Here is a 27,412-nt window from a genome sequence, read left to right as displayed (position 1 = left end):
TATCGATTGATGGCTCCTGCTGTCCTTCCCCTGGATCTACCGCACACTAAGGTGCCGGTGGTCCAACTGGAGTACGTTGGTTGTATACATGTCCCATATTTATGTGTTGTCCCGAGTGAATCGACTGAAAAGGAACAGTTATATCTATGACTTTGTTCCCTGAAGGAGAGGAACGAGGTACAACACAAGGTTGCCTCACCGCGCACCTCGGCTTGACTGTGATGGCAGGGGGTATATGTGCAGGCAGGGCCATGCGCATGTCATCACATGGCCTCCACCCTAAAAGCATGAATAGAGGTTTCTTCAGCCAGGACATGCGGGGGAGTGATATCCCATACTTACGTGTTGTACTTTGTTCTTGTCCTCTCTTTCAGGGAACAGAAGAAACTGTTTCAGCCCTGATATTAAACATTGTAACCAGACATTAAAAATACCATCTTCATGTACTGTAATACCCTAAGACGTACAAAATCCCACACAGTGTAACCCTAAGCCAAAGGTTGAGGAGATGGGAGCAACGCAAAAGGGCACAATAAATCTGGCCGCAAACTATTAGAAGAGAAATAAGAGAGACTAACTGGTATGTTTATGTTGTGTGAGCAAACAAGTGACCCTCACCTGCATAGCCAAGAGGCACAGATATGCAATTACATGCAAATGGGAGATGTGTCAAAGCAATCAGTGGGAATGAATAAAAATAAAAGAAGCACTTCAAGCACCATCTATTTTTATTGACAATCAAAACGATGGTCCAGCACTACTATTAGGCTGTCTTCTTTTGAACAGGCACGAGGCATGGCTACTTTGCCAAAGGGGGCCCCTGCTGTTATCAATACTAAAAAATGAAGGGAGATGACAAACTGAAGCAGGGCCATTTCTGTTGACAAGCTTCTCTAAAACAGGAAATCCTGACATGCTGTAGAAACTAAGCATCAAGCCAGAAAGACTCCATACTGCGCCAGTGACTATAAACACTGGCTTTTTCTGGGCAGCTGCTAAAGGAAACAGCAGAGCAGACGATAATCTGTGTGTTCTTGGTGAGATGGAGGAAAAATTGCTGGGGCCAGATTGGATTTCTTGTTACTGAATTCTCATCTGCAATCCTCAGCACCACTTCTCCTAGCCCATCTGTGGACAAGTGTCTGATTATTGATGAAAGAAAACAGCTGAGAATAAGAGACGTTTTGGAGTAGGGAGAGAAACAAGCCTCAGGACCTATTTATTCATACTGAGGAATTCATTTTGATCCAGACAGCATCAAGCATCATTTCAGAGAAACTGGCAATAACAGAACTTGATTTTACTAAGTGAATCAGAGCAAATAACTGTGCAATGGCTCTGAAAGGCAGGGTGTGAATACTGAAATAATACCATCTCCGTCCTACAGGCTTTGCATGTAGGGTCTGTGAACAAACTCATAACACTCTGATGGTATTTAATTCCAGAGAGATTTCAGAGCCTCTTCCATCAAGTTAAAAGTCAGGAATAATGAGGCTTCTACAATCAATGAATACAACTGAAGAGTGAGGGAACAGTACACCACTCACTGTGGGCCCTAACACACATCAGGCACCGTGCCAGTCCCAGCCCCGCCAGCAAATATCTGCTTAAATGGCGGCTCTCATCCTGCGCACCGGAAATTCAATTTGTTCCGTAAGACTGGGATGAAAAAGCAATTATTCACAGTCCCCTCTTTTCACAATCTGTTTCTTTAAGATATCTCCCTTCTTCCCCCTGCTAACAAATAAACCTCCAGATTACTGCTATGTGTGGCTGTTCATAGGGGCAGCCAGTTGAAGCACTAAGATCAGGCCAGCTAAAAAGCCTGTCAATCAGGCTGAAAGATGGAGTCAGGTTCAGCACGAAGAGATATGTACCCCTACGGTCCCCATCATCCCCATGGGATGTGTGTAAAAACCACTAGATAATGGCTTGATAGTTGGATGTCTCTTCGGAGCGTTGAGGAAAGACGTAAGCACATGTCAGAAGGACACTTCTTTTACACCAATTACACTACACAGAGCGCTGTAAAACCAGCGCCCCCTCCCCAACCATCCGATCAGTGGGAAGTGCTGTCAAGGGGGCCCACTGAGCCGAGGCTCCAATTTACACTTGGGGTATTAGGTGGGACCCTGGCGTGACAGTGCAAAGTACCACGGAGCTGCTTCACATGCTTCCACTTACTTGAACACACCCTGGGACGAGTTGGCAGATCTAGTGGGTCAGAGAGAAGCTCATGTTTGAGTCATGACCTTGTTTCCTTCAGATTTAACTGGAACAACACCTGTTGATTGAACGATGTGAAATTCGTTCTTTCCATTGTAATTGGCTCCCTCCTATGTTCAGAGGGCAAGGATACAAAAGGTTGATAATTGAAAGATGGAAGGGGACGAGCGACAGTGGCGTAACTGTAGCATGAATGAAAAGGAGGGATAAGCTTAAGAAGTTATTCATCTGAGAAGGGCAGTGTGACAGCATCAGCTCCAGAAGAGACCTATGGATCTGGTGAAAGCTTAAGGCTGGTCACCCATGATTGCACTTCCACAACCTCAATACCTTAAATCCCATTCAAAGAAGAGAGAGAGAGAGGGAGAGAGGGAGGGAGGGAGGGAGAGACTTTATTCAACTTTTTCTATATTCTACAGTTACACAAAGGTATAAGTTAAAATGTGGGACTTTCCAGGCGTCTAATCTACCTGTTGATTAAATGGGAGGGAGAAAAGTTCAATAGTCTAAAGGCAAGACAATGTAAAAGATTGATTTTAACATCAATTAAAACTGAATGGATGAGGTTGTGCAACTTGTGCATTTAATAGAAACTGTTTTGTTTTTTCCCCCTTTCTTACTTTGTGCAGCTTACTTGAAGCTTGCCTGTTTACGACTTTGCATCAGAGTCAGAGAGGAGTGCTCAATCTGCCAGGGCTGCAAATGGCTGCGTAATATCTCAGACTCAACAATAAACTAGTGTTTTACATCAATAAAACACATATTAAAATGTAAATCAATTCAGTTCAATTACATTTCGTACATAGCACCAATTCATAGTGCAACATAAAACTTCAAGGAGCTTTATGTTTCACTGTTGCAGAGAAATGTTACAAGTTTTTTGTAACAGTGGAAAGGAACAACTCTCCTAACAAGAAGAGAACTCCAGCAGAACCAGGCTAACTGATTAGTAATCCTGATGCGAAAAGCAGCCATTTTTAAACATCTGCAGTTTTATCAGCCATATGTATGAATACGACCCACAGTGCAATTTCCAACACTGGTCAGAACAAGCCACAGTTTCACTTGCATATAAAAATATGCACAAACAAGATGACTTAATGGTTCATATAATTCAAAGAGTGACCAATCAAGACAATACAAATGAGGCACAGCTGTTTCAATTACAGAAGGGAGGAGAAAACAAAAAAGCAAGCCTTTCACCCAGACTGTTAACAACAGCATTGCAACAAGTAGCCAAATGAACTTAAATAAGACTAAACAAAAACATATTTTCAACATTTTTGATTATAGTTCATCTTCTCCATAATCAAAATCTAATTATGCACTTTCAAGATGTGACAGTCCACAGCTGGTAGTGTTGGAACTAATACATCTTTGCTTAACATTTATATTTTATAGATTTTCTTAAAATGATCAGAAGTGAAGCCATTTGTATTTACCAAAAAAGGGGCAACCCTATATTTATACCATCTTTATAACACCAGTATTACTTATTATTACAATTAGTAATACAATTAGTAGAAATTCTATAGAATTTCTACTAATTGGATTGGCTACTACACAATTCATTTTTGGGGGGAATTGTTTAATTTGTTTAAATGTTTTTGCAAGATCCTACAATCTTCTTCCTCTAACAAAGCAACTCAGGTTGGAAACTGTTGAAATCATAACTGGATACATTAAGTGATTAAAATCATAAGAAATGCTCATTTATTAACATTTATTGTGACTATTTCCTCATTACAAAATGTTTGCCTTTGTGTTACCAGAACATTTTTATACAGATCACACTACCTGTTAAATCTGAAATGCTTAACAGTGCACAATGCCAAATCACACCAGCTGTTACATCCTTCATGGTCTGAATCAGAATGATGGCTGTGTAAAATCAACAAGATGGCAATGAGGTGTGGACAGGATTTTAAAAAGCCGAAGTCTTGATGGTTGAAAAAAGTTAAAAAGTGTTTTAGTTCCATTGTGTGTGTGTGTGTGTGTGTGTGTGTGTGTGTGTGTGTGTGTGTGTGTGTGTCTTTTCTCAGCCAATTATTTCAGAATAAGCGAATGCAGACCAGAGGCCAATGTTTATAAACTTTCAATTAGATTTTTTTGTTGTATTTTAATTAGAAATACTGAATACAACTGCTGCAGTAATGAAATAAAGTCACAACAGACAGTTGAAGAAAATGTCTCAGTCTGAATCAAACAAGCTTTGAATTATTAAGCTGCCATTTCAGCAACATTTAAGGTTCACTATTTTCTGTTACCGTTTTAGTGTTTAAACGATAGGATGCTTAATAAGTGCTTGGAAAAAAGTATTTTCGAGCTTCTCTAGCACTTCATAAATAAGATGCTCATAAATACGTGATACTGATCATACTTGATCACACAGATCTATTTAAAAAATATATTTTAACAATATTTTTTCCAAAAAGAATGACAATGTTAAGTAAAACACCATCAAGAATAATGTATCAAACTATGTCGGGCAACTTAAAGATCAAAACATAACCTTTATTCATTTTTCCAGTACAAACGCACACACAGATGTATTTTATTAGGCTTTCACACGACTAGCATTCTTAAACCAGCATTAACAGCTCCACATTAGTAACATGAGCACGTGGCCAATTAACATTAGACCACATCTAATTATCGACCTATGTCAAAGATGATTACACTGATGCTCAATTAAACCGACATCAGTAAAACTGTATTTCCCCATAATACTTGGACAACATACCCATGGTGACAGCTAGCCTAGCTACAGTGACAAAAGCTCCCCCACCACGTCCTGTAGAATTTACAGGAGGCCACTCTTACAGATTTCGCTCGTTTCAACCATGACCTTGTCTTTTTCATTATCAAACTAACGCTCATTAAACCTGCCACCTCACAGCATGTTGTCATGTCCCACCCACTGCTCCATCACAAGGCGTATATTTCAAAAACACCAGCAGATCACACTATAGCCAAACACAGAGGCTCCAAGCAGCAGGTGGTACTTGAGTGGAGTCGTATTTATTTTATGGAAAAGAAGAGGTTCTCCCCAACTTATTTTCTTTCGTTATCTAAGAGGCAAACCATTCAGTCAGAAAGCATTTCATCACAAAAGCAGTGCAGTTTTAAGCAATTTCGAGCACTTTAGCGAAAATCTATGCACCTTTTAAACCTTGAAAACACCCCAATAAAATTACAGTATTTTCAAGAATGTAAGGAAGCTTAAGTGCATGTGGTGTGCTGCTACACCTGTTATGGTCATAATGCTTTATTTATTTTCTTAAAAAAATAAAATTCTTACCAAAAGTCGCTGGTGGTCAATTACCACTGGAGGATGGGGAGGTACTGCTTGTGGCTCTTCCTCGGTCCTTTCAGCGGACTCCTTCAACTGCTCTGATGAGCTACTGTTGAATGTCCCCACTTCAAAGACATCAATGAAAAGACAAATGAATAGATTACCAAAGAAATATTAAATATTTAACTGCAATCAAGAGTAACTGAATAACCTAAGCAAACTAACTAAATTGATGCAGTTTTGTTCTTCTCATTCAAATGCTATTCAAAGAAAAATACATTTAAAATGTCATGGCTACAGGTCCAATGCAATTATACAACAGAAAAACAAATTATCTGCAGCTACGATCAGCTTTAAAGTGTACAATATCTCGCATCTGGCTCAGTGTTTAATGAGATGGGGGTGGAGTAGCTTAGTTTTTCTATTGGTTCAGGAGCCACAATTCGTGTTCTGTTGTCCGATCATGTCATCCTCTGATGGCTTCTTCATATTTTATCAGCACCATTACCTCAGCCTTCCAGCTGGCCTCATCATAAGCCAAACCACAGGCCCATAATCAAACAAAAACTTATTGCTCGTCTCTGACTTGAACACAACATCCCAGTAGAAGGAGCATAAGGTTTCATGGCAAAGAAACTAAATATACTGGAGCAAAGGAAAAGGCAGCCACTGCTGAAAATCCAAAAATTGAAAACCATCCAAAGATGCATATCAGGAGGTGTAACATATCCATATAACTTTCAAGCCCATGGCATTTTGCTATGAAATGCATCCAAGCCAAGAATAGTATTTATAAATGCTAATGCTACTTAAGTTTCACCACTGAGTCTTACATCCTATTTTAAACCAAGCATAAATCAGAAAACTGGATGATAATAACAGTAATTTATCATAGATAAGTGCTAGGCAACCCACTGGCTGAATGTCTAAAAACTCACAGATGTTTGTTAACTTTGCATAAAAACATATTTAGAATTTAAAAATTAGCAAGTCAAATTAAGAGATCAGAACAAGTAGCCCTGACATTGCATCTCTCTCTTTTTAACTCATCACATATATTTGGATTTTGAAAGTGTGAGAAAGCATTAATAGTGAAAAGCGTGTACTGCAAGCAAAAGCTCTACATTTGTGTTAACCAATATTAATGCTGGAACATAACTAACATACCTTCTTTGTTATGATCTTCCTCAACAGTTTCCGTTACTGCCACTCCATCCTGAGGATGCTGCTCCTGAGTTGGTTTGCTCTCATTTTTGTCTTTGTGCTCATCCTGTTCAGCTCTATTAGAGCCCTCAGCCGTGCTCTGAGGAGTCCTTGTCTCTGCCTCACTGCTCCCCTTGAGGCTCTGCAAGTCAAGGCTGTCCATTGACTCATTTCCATTCACACAGTCCACTTGTGAAACCAGGAGAACCTCTGTGTGCTTAGGCTGGTCCTCAGCATCTGAAGACACCGACATTTCAATCAAAGGCTGGAAGTCAGCCCGACTGGCCTCGCTATCCCCATCTGTGTTGGGCTGAGAACTACCACCAAGGCAATGTGGTTCGGTGTGTTTCCCTGTGATCTCAGGCTCTGCTTCTTTAGCTGCCGGCTCCTCAACCTTGGGCATTGGCGCCTCTCTGGCTTCGCTAGCATCTGGAGGTTTATCGGGAGCTGCAACAGGGGGTTCGTTGGAGCTTTCTTCTTCTGTGGAGGGGGCATGTGGATGATGGCCATTGGGTTGGGGACCTGTAATATCGCAAGATGATTCCTCATCCTGTGTTAAACAGGAGTCGCTGGGCCCTGCCGCTTCCACCTCTGCTTCAGGCTCCTCCTCTTCCTCCTCTGTCCCTTTCTTGTAGTTCTTCTTTTTCCGTATGATGCCCCGCCCCCACGATGGCCTCCTCCGAACCTTCCGCTTTACATAATCTGTGAGGAAAAGGGGAAAGGAAAAGAGACAAGATGGAACAATATTAATTTAAACAAAATATTCACAAGGCTAGCATTTTTTGTTTTAACAGAAATCTTGCATTTTGGACAGATAACTCAAAACAACACACCTCCACAACGACTAATGCTTAGAAAAATCCATTTCTCATACTGTAAATTTTATACAAACCATCTCTCCTTGCCCACATAGAGTCATAGCATGTATTACAAGTTCACTGCATTTAAATCTGGACATTTGGCCTTCCTCAAAGGGTAATAAGCAGCGGGTGACATAGATCACAGAGAAGAACCAGACAGAGACAGCAGTCCTGCTATATCATGGATGTTAGACACTAATGACAACAGATGGTGCTTGGGGTTTTGAGAGGAAAGAGCAAACCAAAGCCTGATCTTTGAAAGTGCAGTTAAAGTGTCACAGCAAGCCAACAAGGATGCTAAATGCAGTAAAACTTCAAGGCATTTGCCTTCATTTGCTGCTTTACAGAGCAGACACAAACCACAGCAACAAAGTCAGAGTGAAGGACAGATACAGAAAGACTGTGAAAGAAAAACAAAACAAAACACACATACGGCTCCATCACAAGTCAGTTTTTTATACATTACCATAAGTGGCTGAGACACACAGACTCTAACCCCAAAGAAACAAGTTGTTCCCAAGTTTAAAATAAATAAATAAATAAAAATCTGCTCAGAAATATTACTCACGTTGCAGGAAGCTAGACCTGCTTACACAGCCACACTCAACATTATGGGTACATGTCTTGCTTAAGACATGTAAAGTAAACTCATAAAGTAAAAACATATATTAGGACTATTGTAACAATAAGGTTAGGCACATATTAATTATGGTTAAGGGCTCCAGTTCAAGTCCATGAAATCTACTCTAAAGTCATGAATATAAGACCACATGTCTACATGAGCTGAGCTGTGATTTGGACTGTTAGTTCACTGTGGACTCTCTAATATTCATAAACTACTAGGCTTTATAATTCTGTAGAGGGTCATTGAATGATCTAAATCGGCCAAATTGGCATTTTATGCAGAATCAATAACATATGTAAGCTTGGTTCTCAAAGGACTTAAGGATCACAGCTCCTTAAAATTATTAGGCAGAGATCACACTGTACTGCACATACTGAGTAAAGCTTTTCGCCTGAATACTCCTGCTCCCCACAAAGATATGAATAGGCACACACTGAAAGGAAATCAGGATATGCCTGCATGCTGTCTGTCAAATTTCAAATCTCACATTCCTCTCTCCCCTCCAGTGCTTTTAGCCAGGTTTCATCTTTCCACTCTAAACGTGAGATGTGGTTATGCACACAGTATATGTACATTATGTTAAGTACCTGTCCATAATGAGAACAGAAGAGCAATGACAACTATTGCACCAACCGAAAGCTATATTTGGTCTCCCAGAAATAGACAACACAAAGAGGATAATTAGTCAACCAGTGCTTGCTGATGGGACTCATCTTTGGTAATGGTGTTCTCTAGTGACCCTCTTAATGACCAGTCACGAAACTGCTGTCAGCCACAACCAGCACAGGAGACAGCTCAGAAAGGAATAAAGTACACTTCATGCCAGATAATGTATTACAATTATTGCAGCAAACAGCTATTTACACAAGACTATTTTTCAGCTGTGTTTAGAAATCCATAGCATACTTGTATGTCGTTCCAAAGATTTTAATCACGTACATATACCTTACAAAACCAATGCATGATTCTGCATCTGGAGGGCTGAAGCAATAAAGCATGCAGCATTATAATTTTATCTAGACCTCCTCTGTGGCATCACTTTACATTATTGTCTTTCTCCTGTCAGTAACAATTAAATTCTCATGTTGCATCTGAAGAATAAGAAGTGAAATCCATCTGTCCCTGGTTATTTAAACTCACACTGGTATCCACGTAAGTGCTGCCTTGAATTCTTTAATTTTTTACTGCTTTCACCATTTATTAAGTGTCCAGCCATTCAGCAGGCTAGGTATGCGTCACATTGGGGGACTAATCCCATTCAAAATCCAGAGCTAGTAGCATTTTTCATGCACAGTAAGCGCAGACCTTCTGATCTTATATAAAAATATTCCAAAAATAAGTGAAAAGAACTGCGATTTAAGACACTTTAATATAGTAATGTAGGAGCCACCTTTCCCATTAGCGGAGGACTGCAGAACTAGGGGCAATATGAGCCAGAGTTCATACTACCACCACAAAACAACACTGTGCCATTGTGCCCACAGTTTGCCATAAAGCCTCTCTCAAGCAGGTGCAGGGGCTGCAGTCTGGGCTAGATTTAAGGTGGAATGCACCTTTCATTTTTGGTTCCTCCTGATCTGATCTGAAAAGAGATGACAGCTGGAGGGTACGCTATGGAGCAGGCGCACAGTTCTATTCTTCAGACATGACTGGCACTCAGAATAGTTTCTTTGTTATAAGAGGAAGGGCCAGGGAAGGACAAAGAGAGCAACAAAGAAGAAATAATCTGGATAAACATTGGATTCTGTAAGCAGATATTTCACATTAGCAACAATGTGTGTGCGCACACTTTTCATCTGGTCATAATGCTCACTTTTGACCACTTTTTTAAACCTTCCAGATATACAACCCCAATTCTGAAAAAGTTGTGTAAAATTATTCACAACAGAACATAGAAAACATATCAAATATTAGAACTAAAATATTAGCGCCTTTTGAATTTAATGGCAGCAAAACATCTCCACAAACTTTGAATAAGGGTAATAAAACGCTAAAAAAAACCAGTAAGGGGCACAAAATAAAACAGCTGGAGAAACATTTTGGGACTAACTAGGTTAAGTGGCAACAGGTCAGTAGCATGATTGGTTACCATAAGAGCATCTTACAGAGACTGAGTTTCTCAGGAGTAAAGATGGGCATAGGTTCACAAATATGCAAAAACTGGGACTACAAATTGTGCAACAATTTCAGAATAATGTTCGACGATGCAAAGTTGGCCTCACAATGTAAAGTTCCATAAATAATGTGATTACATGAGTCTGATAATCTGGAGAAATCGGTGTGCGCAAGGGACAAGGCCAAAAAGCAATACTGATCTTTGGGCCCTGAGGTGGCACTGCATCAAAACAAACAAACCCTAGCATGATTCTGGGAGCCTTTTTAGCTCAGTGTTGAAATTGTGACTCATATGTCATAAGGCTAATTCAAAGATTCCTCTGGTCTTTTCTCCACTGTCCCACCAAGAGAAAGGCTAAAAGCCCCAAAGCAAGACCACATACTGCATCTAATCCAACATCATGGTATCATAATAGAAGAGTCCTGGTGCTGAACAGGCCTGAGTGCTGTTTGGGCCATTCAATAGACCAAAAATGACACAGGACTGTTGAGCAGCTAAAATCTTATATCTTCATTTTTCCAGTTCCCAGATGTTTACAGTCTGTTAAAAGAAGAGGGGTTGCTGTACAGTGGTAAACATGGCCAAGGTTCGATGTTTTTATGATGTGTTGCTGCCATAAATGACCTAATGTTTTCTTAAAATGGTATATATTGTCAGTTCAAAACATGTTTTCTATGTTCTGTTGCGAATAAAACATGGGTATGTGAGATTTCCAAATCACTGCATTCTGTTTTTATTTTCATTTTTACGCAGCTGCCCAACTTTTCAGAATTAGGTTGCTGGTAATAACGTAGCACCATCACCTTGCCAAGTCCAGCGATTAGTCACAGCATGGCTCTTTTCAATTTCTGCTGAGAAAATATTGCTTTCTTACCTAAACTTTTACCTCAAGATATGAAGCATCCTACTGAGAGAAGAGAAGGTGAGTCGGAATGGCAGCAGATGACTCGTCATTGTGAGCTCTTAAATAATGCATGAAAATCGTTAGAGCATGAAGAGCCAACCACAGAGGGGAGATATGCTGATGGGGGCGGGGAGACGGGAAGACGAAGGGAAAGAGAACCAGAGCACTTTGTAATAATTAAAAGTGTCTAACCCATCCACGGTGCATGTACGGGTCCACACACACAGACACACACACATTTTGAAAGCAGAAGCCCCAGGAGACTGCTATCCAAGCTGCCATGCAAGCAAGTATTAAATAAATAAATCAGTTCAGTGACACCAATGAGAAAAAAAAAAAACCCCAGCAGCATACTCTGGCAATGCCTTTGGGAAAAACTGTGAATCAATGTTTCTGATACACTGTAATTGGATCACCACTCTTAAGTCACATCCAAACCCATTTCAGACTTCCTTTCCATTAATCAGATGTCATCTGAATTATAAACCTTATAATATATGGACATAGCTTTAGGATCTGAAAAGTAAACCAATGCTGAGGTACTTAATCGTAATGGCCACCAGGGATCGGTGCCTCGGGTTCCCAAGAAAAACCTTTCAATTGCTAGTTTTAGGTCTCATATTATGTACACAATGCTCATCTTATAAATAATGGGTCCTATTAGAGTTGGGGGGAAAAAAATCAGAAAGAGACTTCACAAACCAATGGGCTGCTGTCTCTGTGGCCTGTCTTTTTATATAAAGGCTATAAATGTGAATGTGTCCGATTTACGTCTGATCGAGTACCTCGCTCAATTTACTCACTTTAAAAGTGAGTAAACTCATCCAGTAAATGTTACTAGTAACATTAGCACAATAGACCCAGTAAATACCCCAAAGCCTTGTCATTATTGTCCAGATCATACAGTTTATAGTCTCTCTGAAGAACCACATACCATTAGCATTATGAAATGTGGTGTACATATACTATTCATTAGTTTTATTCTCTCGTGATACACTAGCCCATAAAGTGTATCCACCTCAGAAAGGCTGCATATACTAGGAATATGGATTCAATGCCACATTATCAGTGCTAAGTCATACTTACTGAATACCTTTAAGCTAGTGAAACAAAATCAAGGTAATCAATCCATTCAACTACTATTAATTCTTAATCAGTTCTTGGCCTACATAATCCAAAACCCATTGGGCTGATTAATGTTAAAGTTTTAAGAAAGGAAAGTTTCTTAAATTAAATGTTCAACATTTTATGAGAATAATATATTTTATCTTTGTTGCTAATGCTTAACAGGAGTCCTTGTGGGCAACAGTAAACACCGGGTTATTTTCACTGGGCGCCAGTTTACAGGATGCGCCACAAAACCACAGTCGACTGTTCATTTTAGACATTGGCTGTATTACTTGTTTAACATCTGAAAAACTAACATACAACGCTAATTAATTAAAAAGTAAAAGGATAGGGATTTCTGTGCTTGATGCCTACTTTGTTAGGGACGAGTAACTTTCAAGTCTTTATAAGCTGCTAAGCTGAGAAGAAAGAAAGACTGATCTTATTTTACTTCAGTTTTATCCATCAAATTCATAGTTTATAAATTAGTTTCTTTACTTTGGTGAGGAAGGATAACTGAAGTCTTTTCTCATCTTCTCCCTTAGTGTAAAACCTATTTTAAAAGGCATAAACTCAGACACACAATACATATGACAATTCTTCCCAATATCCTTTAAGAAGCAGAAATGCTGCTCCACATCTTACTGCAATGTTCTCTCACTGTGACCCCTTCACACATCAGCTGACAAACACTGTGCATTTACAAATGGCCAAAAAAATGATCTCACTTCCTCAATACAACAATGCCAAAGAAGAAAAGAGGAAGAATTACACTGTAAAGCTTAAACTTTTCACTGCTGATCGAATATATCCCAGACATGAGTTATTACGCTCAGTGATGTAAAGGACATTGAAGCTGCTACAATTACTGAGTTTAAAAGCTACAATCATGACACATACCATAATTAAGCACCATGAAGTGATGAGCACTTCACAGAATAACATCAGTTGAACACAGACATAAAACTAAACTGTGGCAGACAGTGCATATAAAAATGGTTCTCTGGTTTGATCCATAAAATCCTTTTTGTCATTAGGTCGTTAGTTCAGAAAAATAGCCAAGAGACTGCTAATGTCTGCACTTTATATATTTGCAGAATTCACTGTGTCTCTCTTTTTTAAGAAAATATGAGATAAAGCTTTTAACACTCTACATACTTAATTAATCATTAATTTGTAAGTGTCATCACCACTGTAAGCATTGCTGCCTTTTTAATTAGACGTACATTTCACAAACAATTTGAGGCCCTGTCGAAATTGTAGATAAATTTCACGTCCATTAATTTTCTGAGCAGCACTGGTCTGAGGAGTTTCCCTGGTCCACTCGACACAAGTATGTTTCTCTCCCAACCTGGACAGATGTACTGTTGTTTACTAACCCATTTACCTCCTTCCTGCTGAATGTGTGTGAACGAAGAGTGAGTGTGTGTGTGTGTGTGTGTGTGTGTGTGTGTGTGTGTGTGTGTGTGTGTGTGTGTGTAAGGGCGTGGAGTGTGTGTTTCCATGGCAATGAGCAAAATTTTCCTTGCCTACAGAGAAAGCTTGCTCTGTAATTTTATTCTATGAATTTGCATGTGGGACAGCAGGCCAACACAGCGGTGCATTCATGCAGGGAAATATATTACAAAATTATGGGACTAAGGGAAACGAGCTCCCAAGAAAATATGTGAATATACAGATGGTTTTGTTTCTGTGTTTACATGTGTTATTTAATAACCACATAGGATTTGTGTGCGTGCTAGTCACAGCAGAATCCAATTGAGTCAAGCTATTGAATGTAAGGTCAATTTACTGCAGCTCTCGAGAAATGAAGACAAGGCACTGATATTAGACTTCCAGATTTAAGAGATTACAAAAACAACCAGAATATGAGCGTGTGACTGGTGATATAAGGACACGTTGTGAATAAGGGGGGAAGTTGAGAAAAGGCAAATCACCACTAGTAAACTTTATGACTTACATACAGTATAGGCTACTCACAAAATTTAAAGACACACTTCTATTACTTAGGATGTCTCTCGAAAAAAGTTATTCCATAACAAATCAATACTTGTGTTTTCCAGAAATCAAAAGCATATGTGGTACTCTACCACTGTGAGCAGCATAAAACAAATATTTATTTGTTATGGTCAGTGCTCTGGATGAAAAGGTATTATAATTGTGTGCTTGTGAGGAGCTAGAAATTTATGACATTACCTTTGTGATGCACCGTTTCATTTCCAGACTCTGTGCACCTTCCTTCATACATGTAGTACGCAGGCAGCCATGAATTCGCTGCAAGCATGGGTATAGGGTATTTTCCACCTGCATCCACATCTGAATTAAAAATATGACGGTCCAAAAGAAAAAACAAAACAAAAAGCACCACGACAGGAACGGATCAGCTTCCAACTCAGCTTTTTGTCATCCCAGGTCACTGGAATCGATTGAAGTTGGGGCCTCAATTGAGTAACATTAATGAAGTATCGATCAGTCCAGCTCTGATCACCCAAGACAGAGGGGGAGGAGCTTGGAGTTAAGAGCTGTGACCCAAACTTAAAAGTTTAAAAGACTTTCTACACACATTCTGTCCAAGTAAACAGTAAACACCATGCCACTCAAAGTCTACAGATTATTCACTTAAAATGCACAAGATTTTTACTTTAAAATTATCCCCAGGTGTCCTTTAAAACTATTAGAACATGCTTAAATGTCACCACCTTTTTTCTAAAAAGAAGCATAATTGTAATTCAAATGGATTGGCGACGTTGTTCTAAACTCTAGCAACAAGCACTTATTCTTGAAAAACTGTATTTTCCCAGCTGTATCCCTCTCTGGGGATTGCAGCCATTTCTAAATCATTCAACTGAGTAGTAATTAAAGCAATACAAAAGCTGCATATCCCCTGCCCTGCCTGCAGAACAAACTCCAGTTCATTGCTTCCTGATAACTTAAACCAAATTAATGAATTAAATGTTGTTTTTACAGAGGCAAACATAAAAAAAAGGGAAAACCATATTAGGAAATGTCAAAAAAAAAAGTTACATCAAGAGAAGCTCCTGTTTAAAGGGTTGTTTCAAATGCAAATCATGAGGATGTATAAGTAAAAAGGTTTTTAATATGATGCCTTCACTCATTTGAATCAGCAATACCAGTGGGGCAAATGGCAAATGAAAAATGCTCTGTATAGAATATATTAGGTGCAGACGTGATACACACAGGTGCAGTTTGCACCAATTATTGATCCTTATGGACATGAGAAAAAACTCAAAATTATATGATGTGTCCCTCATGGGTTCATAAATGCGGATATAATTTTGCTCACTCAAATGAATGCATGCGATAAACTGACTTATAACTCTCAAACGCCTCAAGGCCATTTAAGCTCAGCTTCATACAAACACTGACTGACACCAGTCTGAGACAGACTCTTTGATTTCCTTTAGCTGTGCTTCCACTTTTACATATACATTCCAACAGCAGGACTTCATGTATGAAATCATATACAAAAACACTTTAATCACAACTGTTTTAAATAAAGAAAAACACAAAATTTTTACTTCTTTTTCAGGTTGCAAGCTATGATGCAACAGCACATAGCAGCAGCAGCAGCAGCATGTACCATATATGCTTCAAGTAGGAGACAGGAGAATATGCAGACGAATGAGTGAAGAGAAAACACGAGATGACAAATAAAACGCTGGAGGAGACAAAAGAGAAAGTTCATCGTGGGACGCACGGCCTCGGGGTCTCCAAGTCATGAAAGGAAGCCGGCTGTTAGTTTATCAACTGATGTGACACTTTGCACTGACACTTAATGAAATGTCCGGATCAATAAATGATCCGCTCCTTGCTTCTTGAAATTAAGGAGATCAGTCACTTCCCTCTATTGCTGTGTCACTACCTTCCCATTTCACACATTCACCCACCACACCTCCACCTCAGGCTGTGCCACTACTCTTGGTTAAAAAATAAAACAGTTTTATTGCCAAAAGTCTCTTTATGCCACTTTTCTGAACTTTAAACAAAGCAACAGTACGTGCAGCTTAGCACGAAGACGCAGGGATATGCAGGTAGCCTGGCTCTGCCAGTAGGAAACCGCTTCTGTTTAGCACAATTAAAGCACTGACAAATAATTTCTACCATTTACACAACCAATACACAATAAAAAGGTTGAAAGCTTCTTTTCTTGCTATTGTGTTGGCTGGAGCAATGACCTGAGGGAGTATCCTGGCAAGTTCAGTGATGGTGAAAGGGGTTAACCAGGGGTTAATTTTCTTCTAAGTGCAGCACACTGATTTTATGAAGTCACAATAGAAAACACACAAACACACGCGCTCACACAAAGAGCACCTCCATCTGCAACGCCAGCAAGCATCACTGTAAACTAAAAGCACTCACTTTAATGGGTAAGATTATTCACCAACACCCTGCTTTAGCACAATGCCAGAAAGAAACATACATATTTCAGCCTAATAAAATGGAGCCCATATGATACAGCAAATTTTAATTTACTTTTTGTATTCACTTTCACAGCAACACTCTTGATTGTTCTCATATTGTAAACCAAAGCCCCCCCCCCCCCACACACACCTTTTCCTTCCTTTTGCCCCTCCCTGAAATCTCTGGATCACTCACTCTTTGTTCATTTGCAGCATAGATGCCTCAAAAAAAAAAAAAAAAGACAGCCTTCGGTCAATAAGCTCTATAGTGAAAGATAAACTCACAGGGTTTCCATAAGTGAACCCGAGGAAGGATTATTAACAATTGCCTGCAGCTTCCTTTGTCTGTAGGTTTCTCGCTCAGTCTGCTTTCTGTTGGGACAGCTGGATGTTAGCTGCGCTTCTCTGTTGCTCTTCCCGTGACTATTATACAGGTCTCACGAGACAACCAGGTCCACCGTTGCCTGGGGCTCTCTTCACCCCTGCTTGTACCTGTAAACTTACCACGTAGGAGGCAGACCACCAGTTGGCCACCTGTTAGTCTGAGCCTTAAATTCCCTGTGTTGCCACACTCTCCTCCATTCTTCAATTTGTTTTTCATTTCTATTATATTTAAAGATTAGGGAACCCTCCAGTAAAAAGGCATGCTTTAAGTTCAATAACTATATGAAGTATAAATGGAAGAAAAATCATTTCATTAATAACATGCTAGTCACCAAAATTGGGATCATGATTTTTGCTATATTCGAGCAGCCTTAAATAAAATGTAACGTGCAACAAATAGCTTCTTTTGTGTCAGAGTTGCCACCCAGTAATGCTACTGCATATTAGTAGTATTACAAAGAGTAAATTCAGCCAAAGAAAGAAGAACTGAGAAAATAATTCAGTCAGAGCATCAATCTTTTCCTGTCCTTCTCCTCTCTGCTGCTCAGTAAATGGCCAGTGGGATAACAGTGCCTGTGGTGCCCTCTTCACAGAAGACAGATATGCCCTCACGCACCAGCAGCTCGCAAGAACTATTGAAGATGTCAGCCTACGCACACATGCACATACAAAGCAGGCCATGAAAGCCTTTTGGGGAAAAAGGTCTGTCGCCTGCAGCAATAACATGCATACACACATGTTGTAAGTCAGGAGTGGGAGGGGGTGGAGAGATCTGCACCGGTTGACTCATTTTGACTGATTTGCAAGTAACAGCACTCCTCTTGGAGTGGAGAAAGTACGATCATGCACCTGGCAGAAGTCTTTTGACAAGGGCAGTAATGTTCAACAGCCAGCTATAGTGTAAAATAAAACACCGTGAAGAAAACGGGAACACTATACTCTCCAGAGATCTGTGTTATGTTATAACATAATGTAGAATTTAAGTTTTAATCTATTTATCGTCTGTAAACACTTCTACAGTTTCACTTGGCATAGACGTTGTTTTGCTACATATTAAAATGGTGACACGTCTGCGGAGCCCCGCGAACTTTCACAGGTAAATTAAAATAACTTGTCATACAGTCCATGTGTCTTACATGGAAATTACCGGTTAGATTACTCTGGGATATAACGCCACAGCTAGAATCAAAATCAGAATCAGAAATGTTGAGCAGGTTTACAACATTAGGAAATTGCTGCGGCACTTAGTGCAAAACATACTAGGCCTAGTTTCATTTTACTGTCCGTCTGACAAAAGCCAAGATCAGGAGGCATTTCACATTCACAGTGAGGGATAGCAATTGCACTCTGCTGAAAGTCTTACACGTGCTAAATTGATTAGATTAGATACCAATTAGATACCCCGTGAGTCTGTTAAAGGATTCTGGTTGTCACAGCTGTATGATAATAAGACTTGGCAGAAAGGAATATTAAATTAACCGATGTTTACACTGAGATTCTTTTCCTCCACACAGGCACCTTTCTGTATGCCGTTTTCCTTTCACGATTCAACAGCCATTTATTAAACTTAGACCATCTGAATCCCGGTAATCATCTTAATATAAAATATGACATGTGACTGCAGATTCCTGCCACATATTGCTACAGCATTATTTGGTCTGTTCGTGCCGTTGGCTGTGAAATAAAAATGATATGACGCTCTTATAAGGTGTAATAAGACGCAGAAATACAAAAATTGGTCATTTTTGCCATTGCTAGGTAACATGTGGCTATTATATCATTTCTAATTCAGCTTTTGTGAAAATAAAAAGAGACGTTACTGTCATTACAACGGGATGCTTTCGATGGTGTTTTAGGTGCATAAAGGCAAAAAGCAGGTCATTTTAACCTGTTACCAGGTGGCTGCCAGGCAACGGGATAACATAATTTATCATGCACATTTAAAAAAATATTTTACCTTTTTCTTTTAATGACTTTTATTCACTCTTGTTTTGTTTTTTTCCATCTCCCTGATCACTAGAAAACACGCAGAAAATATGGGAAGAGGCTGATTGCCTCCCCTCAAAAGCCTATCAAGAAAAACACTGCATTTAATTGTAGATACCTTGGCTAAATTTCCTTGAACCTCTGGAATTAAAGCTCCAAGATGACACTTCAATCACATTTTGATTGCTTCATTTTCAAGTCTCCTGGTGGTGGTGGTGAGGGAGGTACTGTAGAGAAGTTATGAAAATTGTGTCACTGACCAAATACTTAAAGACCTGACTTCAAAATGGAAATAGCTCAAGGTCTGTGAATATAGCAATTTACACTCCCTTGTCCCTAACAAAGACAAAATGCAGTGATGAATAAAATAAGTGAAAGTAGAGCTGGGCCATATCATACCGTTCACGGTAATACCGGTATGTATGTCTTGAGTGGTGTGGAACTGGTTTAGCTTTTGTCCGTCAGATACACAACAAAGCACTATTTTTGGTAGAGCATACTTGCCCAGAGTAATTGGCGTTTCATGTGAAACGTACAATGGTCAACTCGCTGTAAAAAAGTCGATCGAATTTGGATGGAAAAGTCTAATCCATTTTCTTTACTATAGCTTTTTTGATCTTTGATTTTTTGATTTTGATATACAAAACTACAACCATTCTGGATCAGGTGCTTTAACTGTAGAGGACATACTTGGAAACAAGCATGCCTAAAAAAACAAAAACAAACTATGGGCCCACATGGACTGCTTATAAGTCAAAACATGGGTAAAATTCCTGATTTCTATAAAAGTATGAACATTAAAATGCGGCTAGTGATTATTAAAAACCGTTATTTCCTCCTTTTTTTCTGAAAAGGTGACGTATATGGAGAGAGAAAAGTGCATCTGATCTCCGGGTTTAATGGAGATGTGGTGATTAGCCTAGACGTGATTGTAGGACTAAACTGATGTAATTAAAAACCTTGTCACCACACATTTCTCTTCTTATGATGGTCTAATGTGACTCTGCTTTTAAAGAGTCCCCAGAGATGTGAGCATGGATATGTGAGTTTATATGAAGGAAAGTTAATCTTCACCAAAGAGATTAGCTTCTCTATTGTAGGCGGGGGGGAAAAGGTGTCGGTATCATTACCAATAACCGCTGAAGCCAAAGGATTAAAACCACTCGAGTGAAAATTTGTAAAGCGTGTTTGAACAAAATACTCAATAAGAATTGTAGAAAAAGGTTGTTAGCGTGCTGTCCAAACCAAGCCAAACGTTATGAAAAAAGCAGGATGTTAATAGGAACACTGATAACAGTTCACATCCTATAAAACCGAGTTTAAGTATTGCATGAAGTTCAAAAGACAATTTAGGCCTCATCAACAAATCCATATGTCATTTCAACTAATCAAGCACTAATGCATCATGTTTGTGCAATTGTTCCAGTCAATTACAACTTATCAGGACCGGGCAGAGAGAGGGAATGCACCCCATTAGGCTGCTTGCCGTTTACTAGCTTCTGATGTTTACTGAAACTGACTAATCGACTGCACTATGGTAAAAACAATGAGAGTAAAAGCCCAGGAGGCCTTGTATAATTTTCTGTCTGTAGTACAGACTAAATGCTGGAATGCCGGGCTGCTCTCTAATGTTGGAGAGAGGCAGAGTAAAAAAGGAGAACCCCTTTATCACAGAAAGCACAGCTCTAGATCCACTTTAATTGGAATGGCAGGCAAGCCAGTCCTTTGTGAAAATTCAAACCTGTCTATTACCAACAGAAGCTCAGGAATGACGGAAGATATTCCTAGAAAGAAAACAAAAGGAGTCATTTGAGGTTTAGTCATTTGATAAAGCAGTCCATCAGCAGAAATGTCGCTGTTAATACACTGTATGAAAGCTTTTAGGCTCAACCGAGCTCCACAAAGAACAACAAAAATAATAAAAACAACACTGTGCAAAATGGACACCTACGCACTGGCAGTATTTTCATACTCACCCTTGCCCTAATCTGTCTGTACAACACTAAGCACAGCCTCTGAAAAGGCATTAACCATATATCATAATAGGGAATTGTCAGCGTTATAATACTTTCTGTCTAGCATTCAGAAGCCTACCGCCCTCACTCACTCATTTACTTCCCCCTTTCCCCTCACTCTCTCTCCCCTTTCCTAGCGTCCTTAGGCAACACAGCTTGTCGTCATTGGGCATGCACAGAGACACTGAGCACTGATGCTCAATCATTCTAGTGCAACTCTCCAGGCTCATTTCTTTCAGACAGAAATGTAAGCGGTTTAAAATAATATATATGGTTATCTGCATGGCACAGAAATAAAAAACAGACATTAAAATCCTGTGAAGAGCCTCATCACACAGCGCTGTAAATTGTGCACACTTAGCATGTGGCAACAGCAATGCACGGAGATACGTTGGGAGTGGAAAGATCCACATACGCAGAATGAATCTTCAAAGACATTAACTAGTGCAGATAAGCTGACACTGATGTCAGCTCATCTGCACCCCAAAACAATAAATTGAAGCAAGAGGCATCACAGATAATTTTACATTCATTTCACGCTTGGTGCCACAATGATCCAAGAGGCATCTGTGCCCACAAAATGGCAGCTTATGCTCGGGGCTTTGCACGGATTTTATTAGTGACTGCCACGGGGTGTCAGAGTGTGCAGCTCAAGATTGCTTCTGCTTGGTAGCCAAGAAGTGACTTGAGGAGAATCGGTGTCCAGTTCTAATAACTAATAATAACATCATCACCTCAGCTTTAGGCAAGGTGCTTTGTTTTCTGCTGCTGGCCACCAGCATGTTCTCATTTGGACCCTTGAGAAGCTGAGGAAATATTAAATCCACACAACAGGATGATTCATCACCTCTGGTCTAGGGCTGAACGATATATCGCATTTGCGATAATATCGCGACATGATCAAGTGCAATTTTCTAACCGCAAAGGCTGCGATTATACTGCGATTATATTATACAATTCATGGGCTGCATCCTCCTGAGGCCGCATTTGTAGACCGATTACGTCACAGCGACGCGCCGAAGGCTGTCCAAATTACTACCATATCCCAGAATTCATAGCGCGGCCCAGCCAAACTCCAGTTTCTAGCAATGGCGGCCGCTACTAAGTTTTAAAATTACTCATACTAATCTTTCTGGGTCACAAAATAAACTTTTAACATATTTTCAGGCGAGAAAGTAGTTGTGTAAACATCAAATATCTGCTCGGTTTATCAAGATATCCCATATTTGCAAAAGTGCTTCGACGTTTTCAGAGGCGTCTGCTACCCACCAGCTCGACAGCTAGCCGGGAGCTCGAGGGTTACTGATGCGGCCGAGAACGGCACAACTCCCGGCACATCATTTTCAGATCACCGCGGAGTTTCGCTGCTCGGGTTAAACGTAATATATAAGTCACTTAGACAACCTAAAAATGTTATTGTTGGGCTTTTTTCAGTGTTTTGTTTGTTCGTGAGTAAATCGGTTTGGCTGAGATTAAAGTTATTAGATTAGATAAAATAAAACTTTATTAATCCCCCGGGTGGGTTCCTCCTTGGTTTTCACACAGCTGACTAAACGTCAAACAGAAAACTTATTAAACAGAAGTATGAGACAGTCGAGAATTTACACCAGTGTCTGGTTATATTTTAGATAGCAAGAAGCAGACGGCCGAGTTTATTAAACTCCACCGAGACAGCGGTGACGCTAATCAGAAGGCTAGACCGTCCAATTTCACGCCTTTAAATTTTAACGGCGTGTTTGTGTGTGTGTTTATACAATTGCTATTATGTTTGCACTTTATGTGTAATGTTACTGACTGCAGAGATCAGTAAGATGTGTGTATTTTTTATTTATTAGTTTTATTTATTTAATATTATTTTTTAATTGAATGACTGTCTAGTAGTTCACAGATGTCGAAAAACTGAGTGTGGTAAAGCCACTGATTTTTTTTATGTATATTTCTGCAATCTGCACATTGTACTGACTTTCATTTTAATGTTTACACCAGGGTTCCTTGTCAGCACTTTATGCTCAGATGTTTGTAAGCTAAAAATAAACTATTGTGTATGTTCAAATATACTGTTGTGATTGAAGAAATTAAATAAAAATGTCAGTCATCAATTCATGCATCACCTCATGTCATCATAACAGAGGTCTGTCTTCCAGGAAAGAACAGTTTAAAATTAATGTAATATAGTATTGGCCATACTATATGATGTATTGCTTGTCTTTGTTTAATAATACAGAAGACAAATACCTTAAAAAATAATCGCATATCGCATCGCAATCGCAATATTGGGGCAAAAAATCGCAATTAGATTATTTTCCATAATCGTTCAGCCCTACTCTGGTCTGTACCAGATGGCGTTTACAAGGGTTTGCAGCACATGTAATGTAAACTGAAATGTGCAATTTACTATATTTGATCAACAACTATCATGAAGAAATATCTAGATAATTGAATACAAGAATGTATTATGTAACTGCAAAAAACCCCAAAACAAAACCTTATTTTATGACAAGTTTTGGTCCTTAGGGTGTTTAATTCTTCTCATGAGACATCGTTAGGCAGGCAACTGACAGGTCCTAACTTCGTTCAACAAGATAACAACTCCAAATATACAGATAATGATAAAGAACCATATTCAGCGACAAGAAAAGTAAGTACTGCAAGGAATGGCAGATCCCCCGCTGGGAAGAGACAACTGAGACAGCCTAAAACCACAGAAGAAATTAGGCATGTTTGAAGCGAACTATCAAAAGCTGTTCATGTGTGCACCTGAGAACTGGTGCTGTTTTGAATGTCATGGACGCTTACACAAAATAGCCGCTTTTTTTCCCTCCATGTGTATGAAGGTAATGACAAATGAAAGCTACTTGAGGCATTATTTTCAAAAGCATCTAAACTTTAGTCCGAGTGCTTAAACCTTCCCACAGAATTGTGTTCTGGTATTTAAAACTTTGGACTCAACAACACTGTCTCTTTCATTTTCAAGTTCATTTGGCAAACACGGCAGCCTCTTAAACAGGACAAGTGCCATTATTACTTTTTTTCAACTATGAACCATAACATCAAATCAAATAAAGGAACTTATTAAAGTACTTAAGAAAATTTAGCAAATGGAGCAAACTAAATGAGATGATTGGACTGAAATCTAAACTGGCTAATTGTACATCCGTATTCCATTTACCTGAAATGTTAGGTTACATGCAGCACCTGTAGAGCAGAGCTGTATAAAAGCTACAAAGACAACAAACGCTTTGCAGCAGCTGCAGATTCAACATGTCTTTGGCACGCTGACTTCAAGGTAAAACTTAATTTAGTGGGTCCATGTAAATATGAAAGGCACAGATGAGAAAATGAAGTTAACCAAATTCTCTGCTTTGTGTTTATAAATGAAACAGAGTGCCCTTCTATTAACCTATTTCCTTGTGCGCTGCAACCATCACAGCAAATCACAAGCTGCGTGCCTGCTGTCCCTTTGAGCCAAAATTCAGGCCATCCTTTTATGCAGTGACTACTTCAGCCTGAGGTAAAAGGAGTGTTTATTGTGACTTTAAAATACCCCATCAAGGTCTTATGATGGATTGACATTGGCAATGGAGAGAGGATCTGCCTGTTTATTGTGATACCAGGCTTGGGGAGAGGCAAGGCGCAGCAGTGTTCCATCTACATGAATGCAGCCGGGTGGCTGTTGCCTTGGGCGTGCCATTGAGTGACGCGGAGGACACATTATGCAGCATCTGCATCATTACTCTTGTCTTCCACAAACGGTTCAACAGTTGAATAGGACAATCTTCATAAGTAGCAAAAGAAAAGCACTGGTGAACCGTGCCAACAAAACAGACCGAGTTTAGTCTTTGCCAAAGTGAAAATGTAGCCGGCCGCTTGAGACAAAGCAAGAGAGAATAATCAAAAACTGCAGTTCAGTTAAGCAATTAATCAACAGCTGTCTTGTGATGGTCACAGAAAGAAACCTTGCTGATTTAGCTTGTAAAACAGTCATCAGTGAATCAGGAAAACAGGGGGCTAAATTATGAATGAAAGGAAGGCACTCCACATGAACCCAATGCTGGTGGTGATGCACTATGAATGAACCCAGCCTTTGGCCCAGGTAATGGGCCTTGGTTTTTCTCCTGGGAGGGGGTGGCAGGAGAAGGGGGAGGGTGAGAAAAGAAGGGCCAGGAGAGGGGAGCAGAGAAACTATCACAAAGCCACCCATGGATTCTAATGGAAACCCCATCGCCCTTCACATTTCCTTGTGCATTAACAGCAGCAAGGTCTCCCATCTTACTAACCCTGAGAGGGCTGGTAGCAGCAGCAGCTGCCCGCCCACCATCTACATTCTCAACGACTCGGCTTATCTACCCAAACTGCTTTTAACACCTGAATCAGAAATACCGCTAGCCTTTCAAAAAGCCTTCCACGTAACTTTCTCCATGCTTTCAAATAGTGCATTGCATCCCCGCTACCACTCTGTTATATCTGACTGTCATGGGCAATTCTCAGCTTCAGGCAAACAGAAAAGAGGGATGGAAGGAGAGGGAGAGTGGTGGCCCAGATAAAAGCCCTATAGAGCTGCAGATGCCCAAAGAGCTCCAGATAGGCTCTATCCCCGGAAGGTAATGATCGAGGATAACTTTGACCTTCAAGTGTCCTGCCCTTCCACAGAAGAACAGGGGAAAGGTAATAACCCCAGAATGACCTGGCTGAAGTGGATGCGATTTCAGGAACGATTCTTCAGCTCTGGCATCTCTTCCATCTGTTCCATTCCTTTGTTATGTGGCTTTGTCATATCTCGGCACATAACTGGTTCAATTAGCCTAATAGCTGCCTTGCTGAGGTGCACCAGGTGAGAACTGGCTGCCAATGTCACCAATTAATCACCTGAGTTAGCCTAATTAATTAAGTCTCTGGTGGAGGCTGATAACGACTCTCCCAAGAGCTTTTAAATCGCTGGTTAGTATCTGTGACATTTAGCGTCATAGATAAAGACTGCAGCTAAAGGTAGCACATACAGCTGGCTGTCACCTGTTATCAAAGAAAAAAAAGGTCTGTGCAGATTAATAAATTAGACCCTTCTTTCACTTTGCCACTGATTTGTTTGGATTATTTACAGATTATATTACTTAAAATTTTGCAAATAATTGTTATTAGCAATCAACTTATGACTAAATACACTTGCATAATATCATGTGATGCAATACAACAAGCAGCAATTTGGAGATTATTTAAAATATGAATAATCTGGCTAATATAACATTTTTGTTTCCACTTCTCCAGTGCTACATTGGAAGAAAAAAAAGGGGGTGGAAACAGGACTGTGTTGGAGTGTGATGTTAAAGTCTTCTACCAAAGCTTCATTAGTTAACCCTGAACTGCTGTTTAGGTGAACATTAATCTGCACATTTCACCTCCACACTATCAAACTGTTACTCTTGGCTTTAACAGAACCTGATGAGTTGCAGTGAGCTTGAGTTCTCAGATGTTTGCCGTTCAAAAAAAGATGCCCTCCTCTCTCAAGAGGGCACCATCTCCCTCAGAGAACGCATGGTTTACTCACACAGTAGGGGTTCCTTTAGGTAAACTCTCATGAGAGACAAGCACCACCTAGTGTTGGACTGGTGCACTACACAGGCACACAAAAAGCCACAACAGAGCATTTTAAATAGCTTTTACCACTTCAGTCATTAAATTTGATCATCTCAGATAATTAACCATCATTATGTAATGATGTAGTTTTATAAAGAAGCGAGGGTCTCAAAGTGATCTCTAAATTTTTCATTTTCTGTTGATCTCATGGCTGCAGAAGACCCTTTGGCTAGCATCTCAGTCTTCCCTTACCCTATCCAGGTAAATGCTAGAGAACATCTTTTCAGATTACTTGCATAATCTGCTTACCTTTGATTTGTAAAAAGGTAACAGCCTCATTAGTCTGCCCCCCATCCATTCCCGGCCCTCCCTTCACCTTTAGGCACCTGCCGTTTGCCACAGGTGGGCATGTAATTGCTCTGTGGCGTGGTCATGTTCTGAATGGTTAGAAGAGAGCAGCCTTGCTAATGAGGCTGCTCACTGTGTTGCTTCTGCACTGCTGAGAAATGTATGTGTGTGTGTGAGGAGCCAGGTGTGGGGTGTGTGTGTGTGTGTGTGTTGAGAATCACATACATCTGGTATTCTGTTGCAGTACGACACAGCTGCTGGCTGCTGTGTTTGGGAGAGTCAAAAGTTTTGAGTGAATGCAGAAAGGCTCGCAGTATTTGGGGAGAATCTGAGGTTATTCTGCATTTGCTT

The 27,412-nt window shown here is 39.9% G+C and overlaps 1 protein-coding gene across 1 annotated transcript in view; it reads right to left on the bottom strand.

The window, feature by feature from the left end:
- Positions 1-27,412, bottom strand: part of atad2b (ATPase family AAA domain containing 2B) — a 70,532-nt gene that overhangs the window by 16,390 nt on the left and 26,730 nt on the right. Inside the window, exons 25-26 of the mRNA XM_004542366.4 lie at positions 6,689-7,426; positions 5,528-5,646 (exon numbers count right to left, since the gene is read on the bottom strand). Coding sequence (XP_004542423.1) covers positions 5,528-5,646; positions 6,689-7,426 — 857 coding nt within the window. The remainder of the gene's footprint in view (positions 1-5,527; positions 5,647-6,688; positions 7,427-27,412) is intronic.

Source organism: Maylandia zebra, linkage group LG15, assembly GCF_041146795.1.
Source record: "Maylandia zebra isolate NMK-2024a linkage group LG15, Mzebra_GT3a, whole genome shotgun sequence".
Classification (NCBI taxonomy): Eukaryota; Metazoa; Chordata; class Actinopteri; order Cichliformes; family Cichlidae; genus Maylandia; species Maylandia zebra.
The sequence above is the reverse complement of the archived record's forward strand: the minus strand, read 5'-3'. Positions and strand labels throughout refer to the sequence as shown.